The sequence below is a fragment of the Sphaerodactylus townsendi genome, linkage group LG11 (genome assembly GCF_021028975.2).
Source record: "Sphaerodactylus townsendi isolate TG3544 linkage group LG11, MPM_Stown_v2.3, whole genome shotgun sequence".
In the NCBI taxonomy this organism is placed as follows: domain Eukaryota; kingdom Metazoa; phylum Chordata; class Lepidosauria; order Squamata; family Sphaerodactylidae; genus Sphaerodactylus; species Sphaerodactylus townsendi.
Window position 1 is genome coordinate 61,858,613 of NC_059435.1, and position 22,751 is coordinate 61,881,363.

A 22,751-nucleotide genomic window follows, 5' to 3' on the forward strand; every position below is an offset into this window, starting at 1 on the left:
GATATGTATCACTGAAGGTGTGACATTCCTTGATTTGAAAGCAGATAGAGTTTGTTGCCTGCCCTGGAAGACTAAAACGAGAAAGATGGGCAAAGGACAGAGACACCATCTTACTACTCATCTAGCACCACACAGTGTTCAAGGCTGACCATCAGCACAAGCAAACTGAGGCCTAGCAGGAATAACATAAGACAGACTCCTGTCCTGAACTATCGTTATGGTGGAGCAGAGTTTCTGTTAAACTGGGATTCGAAAACGGTTCAGAGCAGATGATCAGATTTTAAGATAATGGGAATCCTGGATTGTTTTAAAGTAGCTTCTGATCTTAATCACACTTCTGGAGTGAATTTGCTCCAGGAGTTGTGAGGATTGAGCACACACTCCAAAATGGTAACAATAGTTAGAGTGAAGCCGGACTAACTTTTTCACCAGTCCATTTGTTGAAGCAATATTGCAAATAGTAACACTGGCAACAAACTTACAGGAAACCCCATCCAATTTCTAAAACTTTTAAGCAACAGTGACCGCTATGCTCAAAATACAAAAGAGCCAGGAAGAAACTGCAACAAAGGTTTAGAAACAGTTAAGTATCCACAGACTCAGGCATTCTCTATAAATACAATGAATTCACACTTACATGAACCACCTTTTCTCCCACAGGTCCCCAATGTTTTAAGAGGGGAAGGAACCTGGGGAATAACTAGAAGCAGAGGCCAGCTGGTGGGATGAGCGAGAAAGGGAAGGGAAGTTTCCAGCTGTGTAAACAATCCATAACATGCAAAATATTTGGGGTAATATTTGGTGCAAGAATCAAATACAGCTCTGTCTTTCACAGGGACGTTACTGATGTTGGTATTACTGAGAAAATCCTTCAGCATTTTATACTGACTTTGTAGCCACATAGCTAGGCAGAGGAGTGGTTCATTTTTTCAATATCTGTTTCTTAAACTCAATCTTTGCTACAGAGAGACCATTTTCAAAAGAGCCACCAACAAAGCAGCTGTTGGAGAGTTTTACACCTTAAGTCATACTGGAGGGGGAGGGGATGTCATCCTACTATCTAGCCTACTCCCTCAGATTCCTCATTGGAATATCTATTTTAAAAGAAATGTTCGTCTATCTTTTTCTCTTAATTGCCAAATAGCCACATGCTCCTATTGTGGACAGCAGTTACATTATGTACCCATTTATGCTCATAGGGGACACTGAAGAAACCCAATTTCCTGCTGCCCAGTATGGATCATTGTAAAAAACAATATTTATGTAAGTTGCACTATCCCAAAGGACAAGCAAGATGGGATATGACCTAACGTTCCCAGAGTACTGTAAAACTAGTAATGGGTTGCAGAAATGGGAAGAATATTTATTGAACTTGGGTGGTCATCAACATAAATGTGGACAGTTTGCAGACGCTGAAAGAGGGAAATTTCCCTACATAAGCAGAATATATATGCTTTGATGATAAAAGCCATTTCTGGGTTAATAGCTTAGTATTTCACAGCAAGGAAACTGTTGGCAGAACTTGGGAGTTGCTGTAAGACTTATAATCCAGAGAAAGATAATATTTGTCATTCATGACTGAGTTAAGTACAATTGATTTCAACTCAACTTAATTTGATTTAACTGTCTCTAGATTAGGACTTACGTCTTTTAGTATTATATAACCCCTTAAGACTCCTCTCAAAGGGTACGATCTACTGGGAAATACTCCTGCAAAAGGGATCAGTGAAAAACCCAAGGGATCTATGTCCAACTGGACATAATACACAACAGAAACACGACAGAAATAGAATTTTTCTTTCTTCTAACCATTCCTCTTTAGCATTCATGAAACACACATCCAACACATCCCTTGTCAAGATAATGAGAACCCAAGTAATGTTTCTTCTTTAGCTGCCATTTCTGACTCTTATTAAAAAAATCCAGAAAAACTAAGATTTAATCAGAAGGATTACATTTGATGAAGATACACCATCTTCCACCAACAAAGACGAGATTTGATAGGATGATGAGAAAAACTGATAACATGAAATTGAGCGTGAAGACGCTTGGCGTTCACTTGTTTGCTATTATTAATCTCTCAAAGAATCTGGTGGTCTATAAGAAACTAACTCGAGCTCCAGGAGCAACATTAATCCCCTTCCCTTCTATTTGTCATGCATGGCAGGCATTATATTAACAGATTTAAGATGAACACCAGAAGACAGGGGTTTTTTTAATTGTATATAATTCAGGAATAGGCTCACTGGGTGGTAGACAGAACAGGAGTCACAGATTCTGCCTTTGTTATGACACAAGCGTTTGTAGGAAAGACTTTATTTCACTGCAAGTGTCTGATAAAGGTGGCTCTTGCTTCTGTAACCCCATGCACAATGAATATATCAGTCTTTAAGGTGTCACATGAAGAAGAGAAGAGTTTGGATTTATATCCCCCATTTCTCTCCTGCAGGAGACTCAAAGGGGCTGACAATCTCCTTGCCCTTCCCCCCCTAACAACAAACACCCTGTGAGGTAGGTGGGGCTGAGAGAGCTCCGAGAAGTTGTGACTAGCCCAAGGTCACCCAGCTGGCATGTGTGGGAGTGTACAGGCTAATCTGAATTCCCCAGATAAGCCTCCACAGCTCAGGCGGCAGAGCTGGGAATCAAACCCGGTTCCTCCAGATTAGATGCACGAGCTCTTAACCTCCTACGCCACTGCTGCTCAAGACACCTTATTTTTTGCTGCCATGGCCACACGGCCTGGAAAACCCACAACAGCCAGTTGATTCAGCCCGTGAAAGCTCTGGCAATATATTCATACAGATAGCTTTCTACAAGATAGGCAGAAACTTCTGTACCAAGACATCAGTTGTGAAGTGCAGATAATCTTCCAGAAGGCCATGAGGAATGGTCAGAACTTTCCAAATACAGCAGGGTCAGGACTAGCACATTTCATCAAGTGGCTGCACACTATCTGACCACAATCAAATATTCCATGAACCTTACCCTCCACACTTTTGCTGCGTTTTGGTACATGTTTGCAAGAGCTGGAGCAAAGGCTACTGGTCCCTAAGAACTTGCAGTAATCAGCTGGCAGACCTATCAGCATAGCAAAGCTTCTCCTACAGCCCATTTTCCACAACTGCCAGCACCCCCAGACAAAAAAACCCCAGTCAATCCACCTACCCAGCTTAACTATTTTTAAAATGGGGCTTAGAAATGAATGCTGGCTTCGTCTCTTTCATTTAATAAACTTTTGTAACTGTTAGCTTAAGCTGTTGCTCCAGGTTGAAAGGCAAGGAGAAGACAACTCAGAAAACTGTTCACATTTACAGAAACCTCATTAAACAGTTTCCAGTTTTAAGGATCCATTACAATTTAAAATGAAATGTTTCACAGCAATATTTTTTTTGTAATCAGGGTTAAGCATAAAAACCCATTTTTGCTCGACTACAGTTAATATTTCAAAAACATTTGATTGCATTTGAAACATTCAATTTATCAACGTTTTTTGCCCCTTTTTTTCAAATGGACACCCCAGCTTCGTGGCACATTCAAGGTTCATTCAAGCAAGCATCATTTTGATTTACTCAGCCGATTACTGTATTTTTAAACATGTGATCGGCCTAATGACTGCTTTTGAAGCATTCTTGGTTCAGATCAGTTAATGACTCTGTGGTCTTTTTGCCCATGGTATGTGGCTTACATCCTTGCAGAGGCGAGCTGATATTTTTTTGCTGTCCAAGCAGCCTTCTGTTTGTGGATGGAACATTGCAATCTAAATTGCATAAGATGACCTGTAGGCAGGAGGCATGGGAACTAACTATATCTGACTCACAAAACTTTCACAGAAATAATTGAAAATTCTCTTCCATAACAAGAAGGAGATATTTGTCCAAAATGACTTGTTGAATGACCTAAGAATCTTACATTGGAATGGTTAATTGGAGTCTTGCCAACAGAACTACCAATGTAGTAGAAGCCATTATGGCCAAGGAAGCTCTCGTTGTTGTATACTTTTTAAAAGGAACGAGACAGGAGATTTCCAGCTGTTTTATGGTAAGTGTTCGGTACAAGAGGTATACCTCTCACACACAAACACAAACCCTATTGGCTACAGAATATAAGATGACGTCAACTTATGTAATTCAGTGACAGGGAATCATTGCTGACATTTCTGATTTTATGGTCATTCCTGGTGTGAAATAGACTGAAGCTAGGAGATTGGCAATATATATTTATAAGGGCGTTAAAAGGCAAAACATAAAAAGTGGATATGATTTGTTCTGCAAACAAATCTGAGGGTCTGGGTTCAGCATCAACAGAAAGATCATGAGAAATCTTCAGGCATGTGAATGAACTTGAGATTCTCAAGATCTAGAATTGGCCTCTGACACCTCTTTCTTAGGCCCTTTCCACACGTGCGGAATAGAGCACCCCAGGGATGGCAAAAACGCTGTCCCTGGGGAAGTGTTCGCACAGGAGGAGCCACCTCTCCCGTCTGGGGAGAAAGTTGGGACTGCTCGCATGCTGCTGTATGAGTAGTCCTTGAGCCTCCACCTGCACAATTCATGCCGCTGGAGGGGCGTTTCCGTGTGTGTGCGGAAACAGCCTTTGTCCCATTCATTCCTTTGTTCATAAGGATCTATAGCATCATTGTATTCAGATTCAGCTTCCTCTATCTCATCCTCCAAGAGTGATGCAAAAATTTCAGTATTTTAATTTAAGTCACAAGAACCCACCTTGCCCAAGATGGAAATGAAGTCCTCTCACTCCATCACATCATTAAATGTTTCCTCTACCAGGATTATGTCGATTTGTGTTAGGAGGGGTATTTCAATATATATTTCTGGTCCTTTTCAGTTCCACAAGCAACCTCTCCCACAAACAAAGACATTTCTTTGCATCTTTTTAGGGCTCTTAAAAGATTTCTTTAAGTCCAAGTTCTTCAGAGAAAATCTGAATATTCCTTTCAGGGGATTCTCCGAGATTAAAGAGCTAGACCAGGGGTCTTCAACCTGCAGGTCTCCAGATGTTCATGGTCAGTTGGCCATGCTGGCAGGGGCTGATGGGAATTGTAGTCCATGAACATCTGGAGAGCCGCAGGTTGCAGACCCCTGGGCTAGACTGAGTGCTAGTTTCTGGCTGTGAACACCCTTCATTTCCTGAAACTTTTCTGCAATGGATGTACCCAAGGTGGAATGATTTGCAATAGAGTTTGCAAGGTGCTTGGAAACTACCAAGGCATTTCCCCAAAGTGGCATTTTTCTTCTGGACTCTAACTGCAGAAGATAGTGCTCATTTGACAGAACAGACAAATGCCAACAATGGAGCCCCCACCAAAGGAAGTGTTGCTTGGGTGGCTTTGAATTAGGCTATTCCTTACCCGCAAGGCTATTTTCATTTCTTAAAATGACAGCACTGGGCAATAAAAATTGATCAAAGATACTACGATTACCCAAAGGGCAACAGAACATTTTCTTTAATAATCCACCTTCAACGTTTTAATATTCCACTTAGAAGACAGAAGACAGATTTTCCATCATGGTAATGAAGATACTGAGGATATACACCCTTCCCCTCAGCTTAGACAATGGCACCAGAAAGTACTGGATGAAATGGAGGGAAAAAAGCATTCTACATTTCAGAACCACTAGAAGGCCCCACTTTTGGCAAGCACCAAATCTCATGACAAAAGAAACCCACTGGTGGGGCTGCAAAGAGGTTATGAAGGAGAAATATTCTACTTTAGCAATTATTGTCCTCTTACACTTTGTCAAGGTTCTATTTTTGTCCTCTAACAAAACTGACTGATCTCTCTCATCTCAGTATGCGTGTGACATCATACATTTCGACTAATGTTTGAGACAACACATACAGTTGCTTAAGCAGAAGACTTTTACAATGAACACTATGCACAATATTTCCTTCTCCTTGATGGTTTTTCAAAGGTCTTTGAACTTTGAATGTTCTCTGAAGCATTCTTTTAGATTTCCTCTGAAACATATTTTGCATCTGGAAGAGGCCTACTATTTATAACACTGACTACTGACAAAATATACAATTAATGTAAGTAATATTTATATTTAATAAAAAGTTGCAACTGAAATAATAATTCTTGCAGTGTTGAGATTACTTTCTAATCTATTTTCTTAAGCATAAAGCTAAGGGTGAGTCAAAGTCCACATATTTCAACACATCTGTCCAATCTCTAAAGCTTGATGGAGATAAGGGTATGCAAGTGGCAATATTAATTTTCCACTTCCTGTCTGTCATGTTCATAATCAATCCTGCCCATTATTGCAACCCTCATTGTAGGCTGGGTTTAAACTATGAACAATTCCAGCAATAGTCAGACATAACCCAAGGAGACGCTACAGTGGGATATTTGTAAAAGGAAGTGAGTGAACTTTCGCAATCACATGTTCACCGGTGGCTCTCACCATTGGGCTGAAGTTAGCCCAGCCAGTGGCTCTCACCCAAGCAGCTAGAAGAATAAGTCCTGGTCACCTCTTTAACTCTTTTGCAGGGCATTCCCCAAATAAAGTGGTTTAATCTACAGATGTCAGGCAATGAACAAATGTTTTCAGTGCTTCAAACCTGTGGTTTCATAAGATACATATGGGAGCACATTTATACAATCGATTAACCAGAGCTAATTTTCAGAGATTTCCAGCCTTGGTGTGCAAATTAGCAATGAAGGGAAATTCCATCACCATTGCACATGCAGAATGATTCATCTATTAAGATGATCCCATTTCTCCCATAAGGTGCTCAAGAGAAATATTTCAAATCCATTACACTAATGTAGGCCCACTGTTGTTGGGATTTGTGTGTGTGTGTGTGTGTGTGTGTGTGTGTGTGTGTGTGTGTGTGTGTGTGTGTGTGTGTGTGTGTGTTTACTGAGTGGATGATTCTAAATAATCTATTCCATTTAATAATTTGTTCCCCATGCTAAAGGAGTAGTAGTTTGGAAAAATCGCCGTACAATGTCAATTATACCCCTATTACCGAACAAGATAATTAAGCCCCCCACTGATGAATGGATATTGTGAGCATCATGTAACTTTAATAAGGTTTTTTTTGTTCTTAGAGACCTATTGTTAGCATTATGACAAGATGAATATGGAAATAGCCCATAATTGTTACTGTAAGCTTAAGGCTGAATAAATGAGCCATGCTCAATTGCTACCGAATACACTTCTGACCTTGAAATGAACTGTAAACACCGAGAAGGTTTGGGCAACTCAAGTGAACTGAAGAAAGATAAATAATTCTCAAATCTATTACTGTAAAGCTTGTCCTGGTGAGAACTTATTTTCCATTTGGGTTCAATACAATTAAACCCAACCATAGCTTCAGAAATAGGTTCAAGCTTCTATTGCCAATGTAAACACCCTCCACTAGTCTGCGAGTTGATGTACTTCAGCACAACACATTTTGTCAAACATATTAAACATTCACCTTTTAATAACTTTTTTTTCTGACTTGCTTATGAATTGGTAACGCAGGTTTATTCAGCATCCCAGCTTTTGACAGCCCGAAAATCGTACAAGTTATCTGAACAATCTGCTCTGCCTCAAGCAGGGGGAAAATCTCATAAAATGAGCCTTTTTGCTAAGAATCACTAAATATTTATCCTGCTTGGCCCAGGTGGTTTGTGGCTTAGGGTCAGAGCCTTTCAGTCCAAGTGTGTCCTCAAGGTGGTTAACATAACCTTCCACAGGGAGGGGCCTGCATTCTCAGAATACAAGACAGAAATGCTGCCTAGCCTTAAATGCCAATAGTTAACTTTGTCATCATAAATATAGGGCTGCACCAAAATTTTATTTAAAATTAGTGCAAAAGAAAGCTTATAACCTGAATCTCAGGCTGTTTCCGCACAGCCACGGGAGAGAGCCTGCATCGGCATTAATCATGCCGATGCAGGCTCTGGGGCCATTTGCACAAACGGCCCCATGGGCTGTGCAGCTGTTGGAGCACGCTCCGCACAGCCGTTCAGCCCCCTTGCCTCCTGCGGGCAGCCGTCGCTCTGCTGTTGCCCTGAGGAGACCAGGGGACACGCCCCCATGGGCAGAGCGATGGCTGCAGTGAGGGAGGCCAGGGGGTGTGTCCCCTGGGCTCCTCAGAGTGACGGCAGCCAGCAGGAGGTAAGGAGGTGTTTGGGGCCGGGGAGGGGAGGGGAATATACTGGCATCCACCCGCTGCCATTTGCATGGCAGTGGATGGAAGCCAGCATTTGCAGAAAAACTCACTCCCCAAGCGAGTTTTGAAAACACAGTTTGGGCAGGAACAGAGCGCTGCTGCATCGATTTGGCAGCAGCGCCTGTGCGAAGGGTCCCCGCCAAAACAGTGTTTTACCGGGCTGAAGTTGTTGCTTTCTGCCCGTGCAGAAAGGGCCCAGGAGTTACTGACGTGAGTACATATAGTAGGTATCTAGGGAAAATTTAGATTGATTTGATCAAATCTACTAATTATTCTGTGCATTGTGAGACACACACACACACACACACCATTTTCCCCTTCAATGAAGATTCAAAGTAGCTTACAACATTGTCCCTCTCTCCTGCATTTTCTCCTAATAATACAAATTAGGCTGAAAGCAAGTGACTGCTTGAAGGCCACCCAATTTGTTTCCATGGCAGAATGGGTATTTGAACCCGAGTCGCCTCACTCCTTGACTGACACTCTAGCCCAGGATTCCTTGACATGGTGCCCACCAACATCTTTTCTGGCACTTGCCAAGTGTTTTAAGGAAGTGGGTGAGGCCATGTAGAGCTTTTCCCCCAGCAAGGCTTCTAGATGATTACTGGAGATATGATTGGCTGTGCAGATTTTTTCTAACGTTGCTTTGGCAGCAGTTGCCACCACAGCACCAAGATATACACTGGTTACTGAAGTTAAGCTGTGGCAACTACTTTATGGCTGTTTCTGTCTTCTTTGGCAGCCATTTTGTTGTTGGGCCCACTGTGCCATGACAGAGGTCCAAATGTGCCCACAGGCTTTAAAAGGTTGGGGATCCCTACTCTAGCCACTACATCACACTAATCATATAGGAGAGATATACAGAAGAGAAGTGAAAATACAGGTTAACACTAGGAAGGCCTCATGAACCTCAGGATGCAATATGGAGGCACTGTAGCATTTTTTAAGCATTTTTTTTCATTTGGGGAACTGTGTGTGAAAACAAGGAAGTCATTTAAGTCTGTATGATACAACGCGGATTTAAGGGGAGACCGGCTGAAAAAGGTACGTTCAAGTGTTCAGAGGGTGCATACCAACAACTGTGCCAATACAATACCACAAACTCCAGATAGTTGTGGTATTACAAGGCCTTTGCTAGCATAAATGCAGAACAAAACGTTTAGTACTAAGATGTAAAAACCCTCAAAATGTAATTAGCATTTCATCCTCTTCACTTTTGTCATGCTTGTCAACTCAGGCCCCAGTCGGAGGAATAAGATCAGCCTAATTCTAGGCAGCTCAAACAGTCCCATAAAAACATCACACGCCAAAAACCTCACGCACTAACAGGCCTTAAGCGCAGTCCATAAGGTATGCATGCAATTCATCGCAATGCTATGACATCTTGCTTACCAAGATCTTGGAACTACTTCAGCTTTGTTATCAAATTCTAACCATTCCATCAGGTCTTTTAAGTACATCTTTCCAGTTGACTGTTTTATGCTTGACAATGTGATTAGACAGAGAGCCCGTTTAAAAAATCCCCCCAAACATGAATCACCTATATATATTTTCAGGCTTCAAAGGTGAATTGTTCCTAATTAGAGGTAAGTGATGCTACCACTCCTGTGTATGGAATGTTACTGTGTCCTCTAGATCTACCATAATTAAAACAACATTCCAAAGATCAAAAGCTAATGTGTATTAATAAATTATAAAGACTCATAATTGCAGCTGGTGCATTATTTTAATTGCTAATAAATTCATGCTTTGGAAGTCGGAATCATGACCACGACGCAGAGAAAGCAAAGCGTTCGTGGATCATGGTATGGGGCAGATGCTCGATTTGTTAGCTCTTCAATGGTTTTCCTCAGTAAGGAAAACAAACGGCCAGGTGAACTTTTGAGTAGCATATTTCTAATTGCATCCTGGTTGCAAAAATTGGAGCTCCACTGAGGTCTAAATCCAAGGAAGGTGGAACTTTGCAGATAAAAGCATTTTTTAAAAAAACCTGCCATTAACCGTGCCTGTAGATAAACACTCAGATTTCTTAAGACATCTTGCTTTGTCGAGATTGTAGCCCAAACAACACATCACTGAAAGGCTCCAGAGAATGTTAAAGTCTTTTAAGAACTATTTTGAGATTCAGATTTTTAAATGCTAGATTCAGATTTTCAAGTGCTGTTTTGTCCCAGTTATTCTTCTAAGTTACTGTCAATTAACATTGGCATGTAATATCTAAATTATTTGCTACCATAAAAAAAGAAATTCAAGAGTCGTGCAAGAATTAAAATATTATTTTTCCATGCATTGTGACTGGCAGCTCTGTAATTGTAGCTGCTTTGGCCAAGGTTTCTATGGCAACCACCCTACAGTCAATTCTTACCTGTTTTCTGGTCATCCATTGTACTGAGCTTAGTCTCGTCAGCTACTGTTAAAAGGTAAATGTATAATGGTTAGCCCTGTTAGTGCCCACTTCCCACATGCATCCACTATTTATATTTTCTTTCAAGTTAGACGACACTGACAACATCACTGATCATGCAAATAAGCCATGTTACGGAGACCAAAAAAAAACAAAACAGCGAAGGGGCCAAAAATTAACAAAACAAAACGACCAACCAAACCAAAAAAGAAACCAGCCCAGCAACAAATCGAGACACCAACAACATGCGTTGTGTCAGTCATTTTCATATTGCAGGCAAGTACAATGTGTTATTCACATGCTAGCATATCAGAACTAGCCAAGGCAAGTCACCACCCCATATCTGCAAGGGGTATTTTGGGTTTTAAAGCCCCACCAGTGTTATAAAAAGCAATAAATATTGACATATTTATTTAATTTACTTGTATTTTTTAAAAAAAATCTACGCACATGACTCCATCTAAAGAAAATATAAAAAGCTTGGCTAGAAATGATTATTTCTGGCTATTTTAACTATTCCGGGGGGTATATGATTTTCTTCTGCTTGGCCTTTGTCTGCCTTGATTCAATATGATCTCCAACCATGTGGCATTCAGGAGTGCATAATTATCCCTCTCTCCTACTCTCAGAAATTATATGAGAATTCAAACATTATACCTGTGAAATGGGAATGGCAATTTGCAATAATATTACCAATTAGTGAGCACTCCTGAAAACTTTTCAAAATGCCGGAGATCGTTTTCTTACCTAGTCCCATTGCTTGTGAACAAGGAGATAGATATCGTCAAAATGCTGCTTGTATAATGTGCATTTCATTACAGGACATGCATTTCATTATAGTTCTGAGTTTTCTTAATGCAGGGATATCACCCCTATTACTTTCTTTTCAATAAGGGATGCTGCACATCAAGTCCATCCTAAACACTAACAAATTTATTGCGGCGTCATCTTTTGTGAGCCAGATCCTACTTTAGTCAGGCTTGTGAAATGAAGGAAGTTGCTGCTGTTGATTTTAAACAAAGACCACCATGTTGTTGATTTTATGCAAAGCCCACCGGTTAAAAAAAAAAGCAATAGGTATGTCAAATTACTATGTGTAGTAGCATGAATGCATACAAGATCTAATCAAAGATCAATCCAATCAGAGAGGATATAATGTATTCCTGACTAGAGGCCACTTTGATTAATTACCCCAGCAACATGAACAGCACAACCTGACATCAGAAGGTGGTTTTGGATGGTTTTCATTGTGCCATGGACCTAGGGTGAGGAGCAGAATGAAAGGGTAATGAGGAAGCAGAGGGCTGAGGTGGCCTTCAGACTGAATCTGCAAGATCCCACTTTGCCGAGATCCACTCCATGAATCATTCCCGTGGGAATGTGAAACTTCCTCCGTGTGTGAAAGACACAGCTACAACCTCTCTCCCTACGGTGCCCATTTTTCTATCTGAAGATTATGCAGACAGATTTTAACATGATGGAATTAAACATATAATCCTTTATCACCTGTATTCCAAAGTGATACACAGACCATAGCAAGATTCTGCTTACTCCTGCTGTACGTGTAGACCCAGCCTAATTCTCAACTACTCCATGCAGCTATGAATACAAACAAACATCCTATCTTGTAACAGGGAACCACCAGCTTTCTAACCATACCAAATTGTTCTCAGTTACCACCAAGAGTTCACAACTTAACCCATTGTCTACCACCAAATGCTACTATTGGAATAACTAGCCTCTGCTTTAAATTTTCAGACAGGCCAACAGCCAAAGAAAAACAAATAAAAAAGGATGGACACATAGGAATCATCTAAGCCACCTGCAGCTCACAAAGAAAACCTCTTCTCTATTTTTCAAGGAGTGAAGACAACCCTGTCCTCTTGCAGATGTTGATTACACAGTGTCTTCCAGCTTGAAGCAACTGTCCAAAAGTTGGGCCCAAACAGATACAAATGTAAGAACTATCCTCTGCAACAAAGCCCTAAAACAAACTCTATCACTGAACCTAAAGTAACACTATCACAGAACAAACAGGTCTGGTTACAACTGCACTTTCTGAATGAGTTATATACCATCCCCTCTCAGCAATGTATATCTTCCATGCGCATAAATAAAATGGATCAGTATCCACACAAGAGAATAAACAGGCACAACTGAGACGTTAACCATGGCAGCATATACAAACTAGTGAGGGAGTACTTCAGTTTCCCAGGGAATTGTGTAGCAAACCTTAAAGATGCCCTACCACATCAAATAAGTTTCAAAGGGAGACACCACTGTGAAGTCGTGAGTCAGAATTCATTAGGAAATTTGACAAAATGGGTCTAAGTGAAGATATGAGATGGATGGGTTACAGAAAACAATTAGTCCTCAACCTTTTTATTTACAATATTCATCTGACCATCACCAATAGTCTTTGTGTAGGAGAATGTAGCACCCAGCTTCATTAGATCTTGCTTGTATTTGTTCTTGTCTTCAGTTGTGCTCTAACTAGTAATGTGACATACCTGCCTCCTATGTTAATTTGCCCTTTGGCAGACTTTGTAAAAATCCTCCTTTCACATGGTAATAAGGGTACAAATTTAGACAAGAATTTCACAGGTCTGGTGAAAGTTCAGATCACAATATATTTATCAGTGATTATAGGATGCCATAGATTGTCGAAGGCTTTCACGGCCGGAATCACTGGGGTGCTGTGTGGTTTCCGGGCTCTATGGCCGTGTTCTAGCAGCATTCTCTCCTGACGTTTCGCCTGCACTGAAGATGCCAGCCACAGATGCAGGCGAAACGTCAGGAGAGAATGCTGCTAGAACATGTCCATAGAGCCCGGAAACCACACAGCACCCCATGCCGTAGATTTCTTGTCCTTGCTGCAACAAGGGAATTCTACACTGATGAAAGTACTGAGTGGCATGACCCTTGTCTGCAATCTTAAACATAGTCTCGTAGAGTTAAGCCTCAGGCTAGGTTGTAGGCATCCATACCGGACTTAAATTGGGAGGGGTAGTAGAAGGTGGGTTCTGTCTTTAGGACTTGGGCTGAATCCAGAGGTAGAGACAAGGATTTCAACTCAAACTTAAAATCAGGATTCAAGAATGGGAACACTTTACTGGGAATTCAGAGAACAGGGACAACACAGGACACCAGTCAACTAACACAGAAGAATGCTACCAACTTGTACTGATCCACAGTTATTTCAGAACTCTACCTGAATTGCAGCAAGTGGACAGTATTGCTCAATTGGTCAGCCAAAAGCATCAGACCAGATGCCTACTATTTGGATCAGGTTTGACCAATCTCGTCCTTTCACACTGTCTATCAATTGAAGGGACTAACATTCATATGTTTTAATGGGGTAGGGTTTATTTTTATTAGAGCCATCTTAATTCATATTTATTGTATTTTAAATTGATTGTGCTCTATCTGTACTGTACACCGCCCTGAGCCTATAAACCCTATTATTATTATTATTATTATTATTATTATTATTATTATTATTATTATTATTATTATTATTATTATTATTATTATTATTATTAATAATAATAATAATAATATTATTATTATTAATATAATATTATTATTAATAATAATAATAATAATAATAATAATAATAATAATAATAATAATATAGCCCCATCCAAAGAGGTGGGGGGACTGAATTGTGCTGCAGAAGCAGCAACCCTCCCCCCCCCGCTGGTGGATTTGCCCCTCCCCGGGGTACTTAGCCAGGCAGAGGGGAAGAAACCCAGCCATCATGGGCCCAGCAGGGGTGCTGTATGGGTGGTCCCATGGGTGGAGCTGATGTTAGCCAGCTTCCACCCTGGGGTTGCGGCAGTTGCTCCATAGCCCTGGCTCTTGGACTTATGCCACTTTTTAGGGAGGCTTAAGTCCACTGAGCCCAATGGAGGGCTCTCTGGCAGTGGGGTTTTCCCCTTTGTTTTTTGCCTCCACCAGAAGGCCCTCTTGGAGGCAGTGGGGTGGTGCCATTGTGGCACCATGTCCTAGTGCTAGGGCTTATATTCACTTTTATGGCCTCTGACACCTGAGCCCTTAAAGTATATCTCCATGCCAAGTCCCAACTTCATCCTACAAGGTTTCCAGAAAAGGATCTCCTGACAGAAAGTCCCACTGAAAATAAAGAGCTGGCTTCCTTCCAAATTTGACTGGTATTGGAATATTAGATCTAGTGTAGGTTAAACAAAAATGAAATTCTTAACTAGGGCTATTACTAGCAGTCACTGAGAATTACCAAAAGCTGAAGCAAAAATTAGCAATTTAAGAATTGTTTCGAAAATTGGCCAAACGCTCTTCAAGTGCATGAAAAGTATGTGCACACTCTAACTCATTAAACTATTATATGCAATGCACATCTGTATACCCATCACATCGAAACACATTCAACATTAACTGTACAAACATACAAAATTAACTTGTCAGGTTATATTATGAATTCTTCATATCACATCATATTGAATCCAGCTGCATGGGCAAATCAAATGCCTGGCATCACAAACAATATTAAGTGCAGCACAAAACAACACACACGACTGTAACCTGAGGAAACACGTTGGAATGAAACCCCAAAACGTAGCCCAAACTCAATACCTAAGTCCATACTCTTGGATTTTCGTGTCTTAACAAATTCCAACTGGCTGGCATCTGAAAATTGTTTCGTACGTTTCTCTGACATGCTCTGGCGTCCAAACCCCTCTCGCTGGAAGGCAAGCGCCGGATCAACATCTGGACTCAGAGTGCTGTAGGGGAGAAAAAAGTAGGCTTAGGCCAACGTACATCGATCATAGTCATGCAACATCCAGATTTGCATCCTGCAAATTAAAAAATTTAGCAACAGAGAAGACACCCCCTTTTTCCAGGCAAGTGTCCTAACAGCAGAGATCGACTTGAAAGTACATTTAGAATAGGACTTCACAATGCAAAGTTAGAGCTTCCTTAGAGCTAGCTCATTTTGTGGAAATAACTGAATGTATTCATTACTGCTTCAGATGGTCCAGGCTAGCCCGATCTCACCAAATCTCCGAAACTAAACCTACTTGGGCACTGGTTAGTACTTGGATGGGAGACCACCAAGGAAGTCTGAGGTTGATATACCGAGGCAGGCAATGGCAAACCACCTCTATTTGTCTCTTGCCTTGAAAACCCTGTGGAGTTTTCTCTCTGAACTGTCTCAGCTCCATCGACTTCACAAGGTATCACTTGCCAGGAGAGGAAGGGAGGGTGTTTGTAAATCGGTTTGAGACTCCTTATGGTTGAGAAAAGTGTGATATAAAACCCAGCTCTTCTTCTTTCTGTGAGCCAGTGCTCAGTTAATTAGATGAATAAGGCATACATCCACTAGGTTGATGCATTCATATGCACAGTAGAAAGGGAAAGTTATAAAGCCTTACAAGGGCAATGACGTAGCTTCAGAGCTCAGCCCACGCACGTGTGGGAGCTGAGCTCTGAACAATCACAGCCCCGCGATAGCAGCGGGCTGCGTCATAGCCATGCGCCAGCTGGCACCTGGTTATAAAAGTGGCGTTCACGTGGGGCAAGCTCAGTCTTGCCCTGGACGCTGGAAAATGAACCCACCCACCCGTCCCCATTTTGTCACGGTTTTTATTATGTTTAGGTTTAAAGCTGTTGTTTTGTCATTGCCAGCTGGCGGATTGTGCATGGGGGGGGGGTGATCTGTTAAAAGGGGGAGCGATGGGAGCTCTCCTGGTGTAACACCTCCTTAAGAGGTGGGGGTGGAGCAAGCAGACGGTCGGGACGCCTGGCAGGGGCTACCTAGGCTTGCGCTCTAGCGGCAGATTGGAACAGGCACCAGACAGGGGTCTATCGCTCAGCTGGTATGCCCCACTACAATCTTGCCCTTTGCAGTCAATTCCTCCAGCAGGCGGGCTGAGGAATTGGGTTGGCTCTGGGGGACAGCACTTGTGTTGCCCAGATGCTTGGATCACCCCCTCCATGCTGCAACATTTTGCTTCCTTATTTACTCCTTGTTAATAAATTCCTCTGGCTATGGCCAAATTTATTTTACCCACAAATAAGTTTGTTGTGTGTTTATTGGTCATTTGGATGGTGATAAGGCTGGCTCGAGCCCATGGGTTCCCTTCTCAGCATGCAAAGAGAGGCCAGTTTAAAAACAGATCCGATCTTATGCTGGAATCAATTTTCTAAAATTCCAACATCTCTAAGACTCCACTGTTTTATTTGTAGGACTATAAGTGAAAGAGAAACTCAAGCAAATAAAGGAATAATATCTCATCAAGGCAGTCAAAGTGGCATTGTGCTTTAAGTGTAAGGCTTGAATAGGTAAACAATATTCAAATTCCACTAAACCTGGGCAACTATCTGTCAATATGGTTTACTTCACAGGATTGTTATGGAGTTAAAAATAGGTTAAAGCTATAGATATAAATCCCGAATCCTTAGAAAATGGGTGAGATATACTTATGATGAATAGCAGTATGTGGATGAAAACAAAAGTAATTACTTTTGAAATATCATCTGACACAATTACTGTGCAAAGATGATAGCAGAGATGGAAAGGCATCTTAAATCATAAACATCATAAAGATGTCTTCAATTTAAAGCAAGAGGAACACACTCAAGGATGCAAGACTGGTATTTTCACATGTTTCAAACAAATTATTGCATTTTCTGAGAAAGCTGTGAGCATTTAAGAAGCAGAGTAAGGATTTATACCCTGCCACTCTCTCCCCACAACAGACACCTAATGGGGTAAGTGGGACTGAGAGATTTCTGAAGAACTGTGACTAGCCCAAGGTCACCCAGCAGGACTGTAAGAGTGCGGAAACACATCTGGTTCACCAGATAAGCCTCTGCCACTCAGATGGAGGAGTGGGGAATCAAACCCAGTTCTCCAGTATAGAATCCACCTGCTCTTAACCACTACACCACACTGGCTGGGTCATAGGTAAAGTAATTAACTTGTGACCCAATATGTAAGCTCTGCAGATAAATATCTGTTTCAAGAACTTTTTTCAATGAGCACCCATTCCCCTCAATGTCTCTAATTATTCCTACTTAAAATTTTAATAACATTTTCATCCCACCTTTCTGCCAAGGGGAAAATAATGAGTGGTTTTCCCTTTATCGCGTAAAACAGGACCCTCATGTTGGATTTTGCTTATTTTATAAGAAAATGCTTCAGAAAGAGAGAGTGTATGACTGGCCAAGATTCAGCCAGCCCAAATCACTCATCCTGCATCTTTCCTCCTAATGAGCTTCAAAATGTGTTGCTTTTGAACTCCAACTGCTGGGAAAGCCACTTGGGAACAATTCAGAATGGACAAACAGTAGCAGGTGGAAGAACTCAGCACCCCTCTCTAGCCTCTGGTTCCCTATTCCCAACACCCTTCTCAGAGCTGTTTTTCTTTTAAAAATAAAACTTGAATCGCAGCTCATTATATTTCTTTTGACATTACATTTGGTTAACCTCGACAAACTAAACATCATTCACATGTAAAACCAGCTTCCTATACGAAAATCACAAATTCACAGCCAACGCCTCAAAAGCTAATGTTCAAACTTCAAAAGAGAGGGAACAACGCATGGTGAACACCAGGCTGAGAGCCAAGACTTTGTTGTGATGAAATCAATCCCTGCAGTGATGCTTTACGAACCCAAGACAAGATCCCCTGCCCAGGAGGTATTTTGGCCCTGGAATCTGTAGAATTTAGAATCTAAGGGGGAATTCCCTGAAGATCACTCTAAAGATAAGGAGTTACAAAGCCCCAAATCAAGCTCAAATTTCTCCCATTGGGGTGCCTGTCCACTCATGACTTTGCAGAGGACAAAGGACACAATCTATTCAACAGTGTCCTTTATTGCAACAAAATGTGACACTCTTTCTTGAGCGTCCTGCAACTTTACTTAAGGACGGGTGCTCTGGTAGCTTATCTTGGGGACATCAAGTTTACAGCTGAGCTTTGGGCAGTGTGGGAGCTGTCCAAGGTCTGCCAACCCAAGTCTGACCTTTTAACCTACTATTTCAACTATACACTTAGGCCAGTTTCTACTGCTGGATGATTCCGACCAAAGGTATTCCACACCTTCCTTATCTCCATTATACAAAGTGATGAGATTAAAAGCGTGAGTACACCCCTAGCCAGCTCAGTGTCGCTGGGTGTGCCATCCCTCCTTCCCCTTACCAGGTGATTTACAACACATCCTGGCTCCCAATGGGCAGGGAATTGGTACTCTGGCCTTGCTATATCCCACAGGCCTCCTGGCTGGACCGTGTTGGTTGTTCAGGTGGGGTAACCAGGGGGGAGGGTGGTTGGTCTGGGTGAGCCAGGTTGGCATTGGCCTGAGTTCCCTGGCCCAGACTGTGAAGCCTTTCTCCAGCTCTCCTTCCTCTATTCCTTCCTCATCTATTTCTCTCCTTCAATATCTTACTCATAGTTTCCCTATCTCATTCTCCCTATCCCTCTTCTCTGCTTTCACCTTCTCCCTGTCCTCCCTGGCCACTGTCTTCCTTTTATCCCCTCCCACTCCTGGTCATGTATTTAGAAAATTCACCCCCACTCCCTGACAGGGCTTTCTGACTGGCCTGTCCTGGACACCCATTGGTGGCCCACCTCCCCTTTTAACCCAGTGAAGGGTGGGGCTGGCAGCTTCCCTACCTGGGCATGCTGCTGTGTCTTCCCCTGGCCTGGCCGGCTGCAGCCCAGCACCTTCCTGTGAAGTCCCAGAGCATGCAAGCTTACGCTGCTCACCCTCGTTGGTCGCCGCTGCTTGTCTCGTTCCCAGGCTCCTGCAGGACAAGCCAGCAGTGGCGGGATTTCCGACCCACTGCCATTCTCCCTACCCATCTTGCCACTGCTGATGAGTGTGGTGGGGGGTGGATGGGAGTCAAGCTGCTGAGACAGTGGGGTGGCAGGTGCCTGCGATTCGAACAGCTGCAGTGGGGAGTAGGGCTGCCCTGGTAAGGTGGGGAAATCTGGGCCAGCAGCTGCTGCCAGCTCCAGACAGTGTATTGACACTATTTATTTATTATTTATACTTATATCCCCCACCCTCCTCCTGTCTAACAGGGCTCAGGATAGCTAACAACAAGAGCAAATATAACAATAGAATTTAAAACTATTGAAACTACAACAAATGAATTCAGTTCATTGCATCCAAGATCATATAAAAGATGTTGCTTAATACAAATCAATGAAGTCCAGATTAAATATCTGGTGTCGACTCTGTGAAGGATGGGGATGGGGGTGCAGCAGCTAGAAGCAGCCCAAGCGCCAATCGGGAGGGCATACATTTTAAAAAATGAAGTCTGCAACAACTTTGCAACCACATGAATGTCCACTGTTTAGCAAAAATGTAGTTAAACGTGTTAACTGATGAGAAAACCCCACAAAATTGTAACTGTTCAAAAATGTGCGTTTGTTCTTGACCTCATAATGTTTAAATACCTGCCCATTGAACAGCTATTCGGTGTGGATGAACAACATGCTCAAATATTTGTTGTTAACATTTGAAAGCTGCCTTAAAGTTACATTCATCCTTCTTACATTCTTACATTCTAATTCATAAAATCAACAAGCAGCAAGAATTTATGATAACAACCAAGGCTCCTGGAATGGCTGTTGACTCTTTTAAAGAATGTAACCGTATTGTGACCCTCAATGTTATTAAAATTCCACTTATTAATCCTGTCTCATTGTCCCTTTGTTTTCATAACATCTTCATCCAGGATTAGGGAGATATTGTCAGGCTGGAAAAAGCTTACATTTTCAGTTGTGATTTGGAACAGCTGCCATTCTTGTTTGGGTAACCCTTCGTGCATATTCTTAACTTCACCCCTTGGTACCTTCCAGCAAAACTGTGCAAAACACATTCATTATACAAGCCTTCCTTTGTCCATTAGCAGCAGGAAATTAATACCAAAATCAACTTCAACTGCTGTTTATTTTATTTTGCTGGGTCATTTAGAAAAAAAAGTAATAGATTACAGTCAACACACATAGGGCTGATGTGCCTTTTCAGAAACTCATTACTTTGAAAGACTAGACATGAAAGGGGTTGCATTGGAAATTTTCTCTATACTTAATGGTGCTTTCCTTTTCTTTCCATTTCACTAAAATGCTACAAATAGGAAAATATTCCACAGCGATGCATGTAAAAACATCTTCAAACGGGCTTTTGCATTCGGATTGCCTACTGCATTCAACTGGAAAAATCGGCACTGACTTAAGCGTAAATGTTACGTTTTGAGCGCTGTTCTCTCCCGCTACCCAAAGTCTGATTTTTTTAAAACTTTAAAGTCTTTTATGTACCCAGACAGCGAAGTGTGTTTCAAAGAGTCTTAATTGCAGGCACGTCCTTTTCAGGAGGGCAGAAAAAGATCTTTGTAATATAATAATCAAAGCCTTTCTAGGCAGGATAAAAATAATGTCATTCACACTGGTGTGTGCACCTATGCACACACAAATAAATAAATAAGTACAAAAGAAACAGCTGACTGATGCAAATCCAAACAAAGAGAGACTTGCTGGTGCTAATTTGTATTAAGATACTGCTGACACAGATATACCAGGCCCAGGAGAGTGGGGGACTGGGAAAATTCTCATACTTTGACCCATGAGTGTTAATTATCGCCATAGCCCTAGCAGGGGGATCGACGGAGGGGCCTTTTACTTTCTTATTGTTAAAGATAATTAAAAATGTAATTCTCTTGGACCACTGCAGATAACGGTACCAAAAAGCAGGCCATATCACAAAAGATACTGAACAAGACAAAAATAATCTTCAGCTCTCCAACTACCTATACACACACATCACAATGTGAAGCGCACCATCCAAAATCTGAAAGCACCTGGGACAGGGGAAGGATGCTTAAAGACTGTAGGTTTCAGTTTCAGTATTAAAACTTGCGCACAAAGTATTTCACTGTAACTGAGCTTCTTGGAGTGGTCATCAGTGCCTTCAGACAAACGGCTTTTGTGCCTGTGCTCAAGACCTACTGGTGCCTGCTGGACCTTAAGAACAAATGCTGGCACTTACACAGCTTCCATAAGGAATTTGGGCTGAGTGCTCAGTTTCTATGTGGGCAATACAAAAATGTCCTTCCTGGAAGGACACTGATCCAGGTTTTGTGACTGCACAGGTGGGACTATGCACTTACAGATTAGAATCCTATGTTGTTTTCTTCAGGGAAACTGTGCGCAGGCCCATAAAGAAGACTGGAAAACTGGCAAAGGTGGAAGTATCTTTAGAATGGACTGTGGAGAACAGTTCTCCCAAATACAGATTCTAGTGCTACTATCATGGCTATTGTATGCTTGTGTAACAAACATAGAAACCTGAATCACGAAGTTTTTTTAAGGGAAGGCCACCCTACTGACATATGGAAGTAGATATTCTGTGTCTGACTCATAACTGGTAATGAGGCATGGGATATGCTGGGAGGGAGGGAGGGAAGGAAGGAAGGAAGTTGCAACATTGCATGGGCACCCACCTTATCCCAAGCTACTTTGAGGAACAATTAACTGTTTTTAAGGAACTACCCTGTTTCCCTGATAAACAGATCTGCAAGGCTTATTTAGTTTTAAAGAAACACTATAACTTAACACTTCAATCTAATTTTCTTTGCATCACTGAACATTTTAGATGTGAAGGAGATGCGCTAGCTGTGTTCTGATTTTCCAGCTTGAGCCAAGGATGCCCGAGCTTGAGCAATGAATTAAAACGATGTAATTAAATTAGCCTAGCAATACTGAGAAGGTCTTAATAATTAGCTAGTAATGCTTGCCTGAATGTGTTTTCAACAAGCATACATGACTGTACAATTAACCCACTCGGGAGTCTGTCAAAAATTAATCTCTCTGCCCTTTTCTCAAGAAAACAATGGCAAGTGAAAGTGTGAAAAACAGTTGCTTTTGAACAATTGTTACAAAATAAAACATTATGGACTGCATATGGATTTGTTGACACTGATCACAAATTTCCTATGTGGATTCATTGTATTATTTTAAGATACATTCATGTGAACAGCCGCCAACACATATATCCCGTATGGAAGCCTCACTTCTCTACCATTCATACAAAATGAAAAGGAATTCCTTTTTGTCCAGACCAGGGGTAGGGAACCTGCGGCTCTCCAGATGTTCAGGAACTACAATTCCCATCA

General features: G+C 41.7%; 1 protein-coding gene across 4 annotated transcripts in view; it reads right to left on the reverse strand.

Moving 5' to 3' along the window:
- Positions 1-22,751, reverse strand: part of PARD3 (par-3 family cell polarity regulator) — a 605,108-nt gene that overhangs the window by 161,781 nt on the left and 420,576 nt on the right. For 3 of the 4 annotated variants that reach the window (XM_048510786.1, XM_048510784.1, XM_048510787.1), the window contains 2 exons: positions 15,200-15,348; positions 10,550-10,594 (listed from right to left, as the gene is read on the reverse strand). In XM_048510786.1, the coding sequence (XP_048366743.1) occupies positions 10,550-10,594; positions 15,200-15,348 (194 nt within the window). The remainder of the gene's footprint in view (positions 1-10,549; positions 10,595-15,199; positions 15,349-22,751) is intronic. The other variant, XM_048510785.1, reaches the window with a different exon arrangement.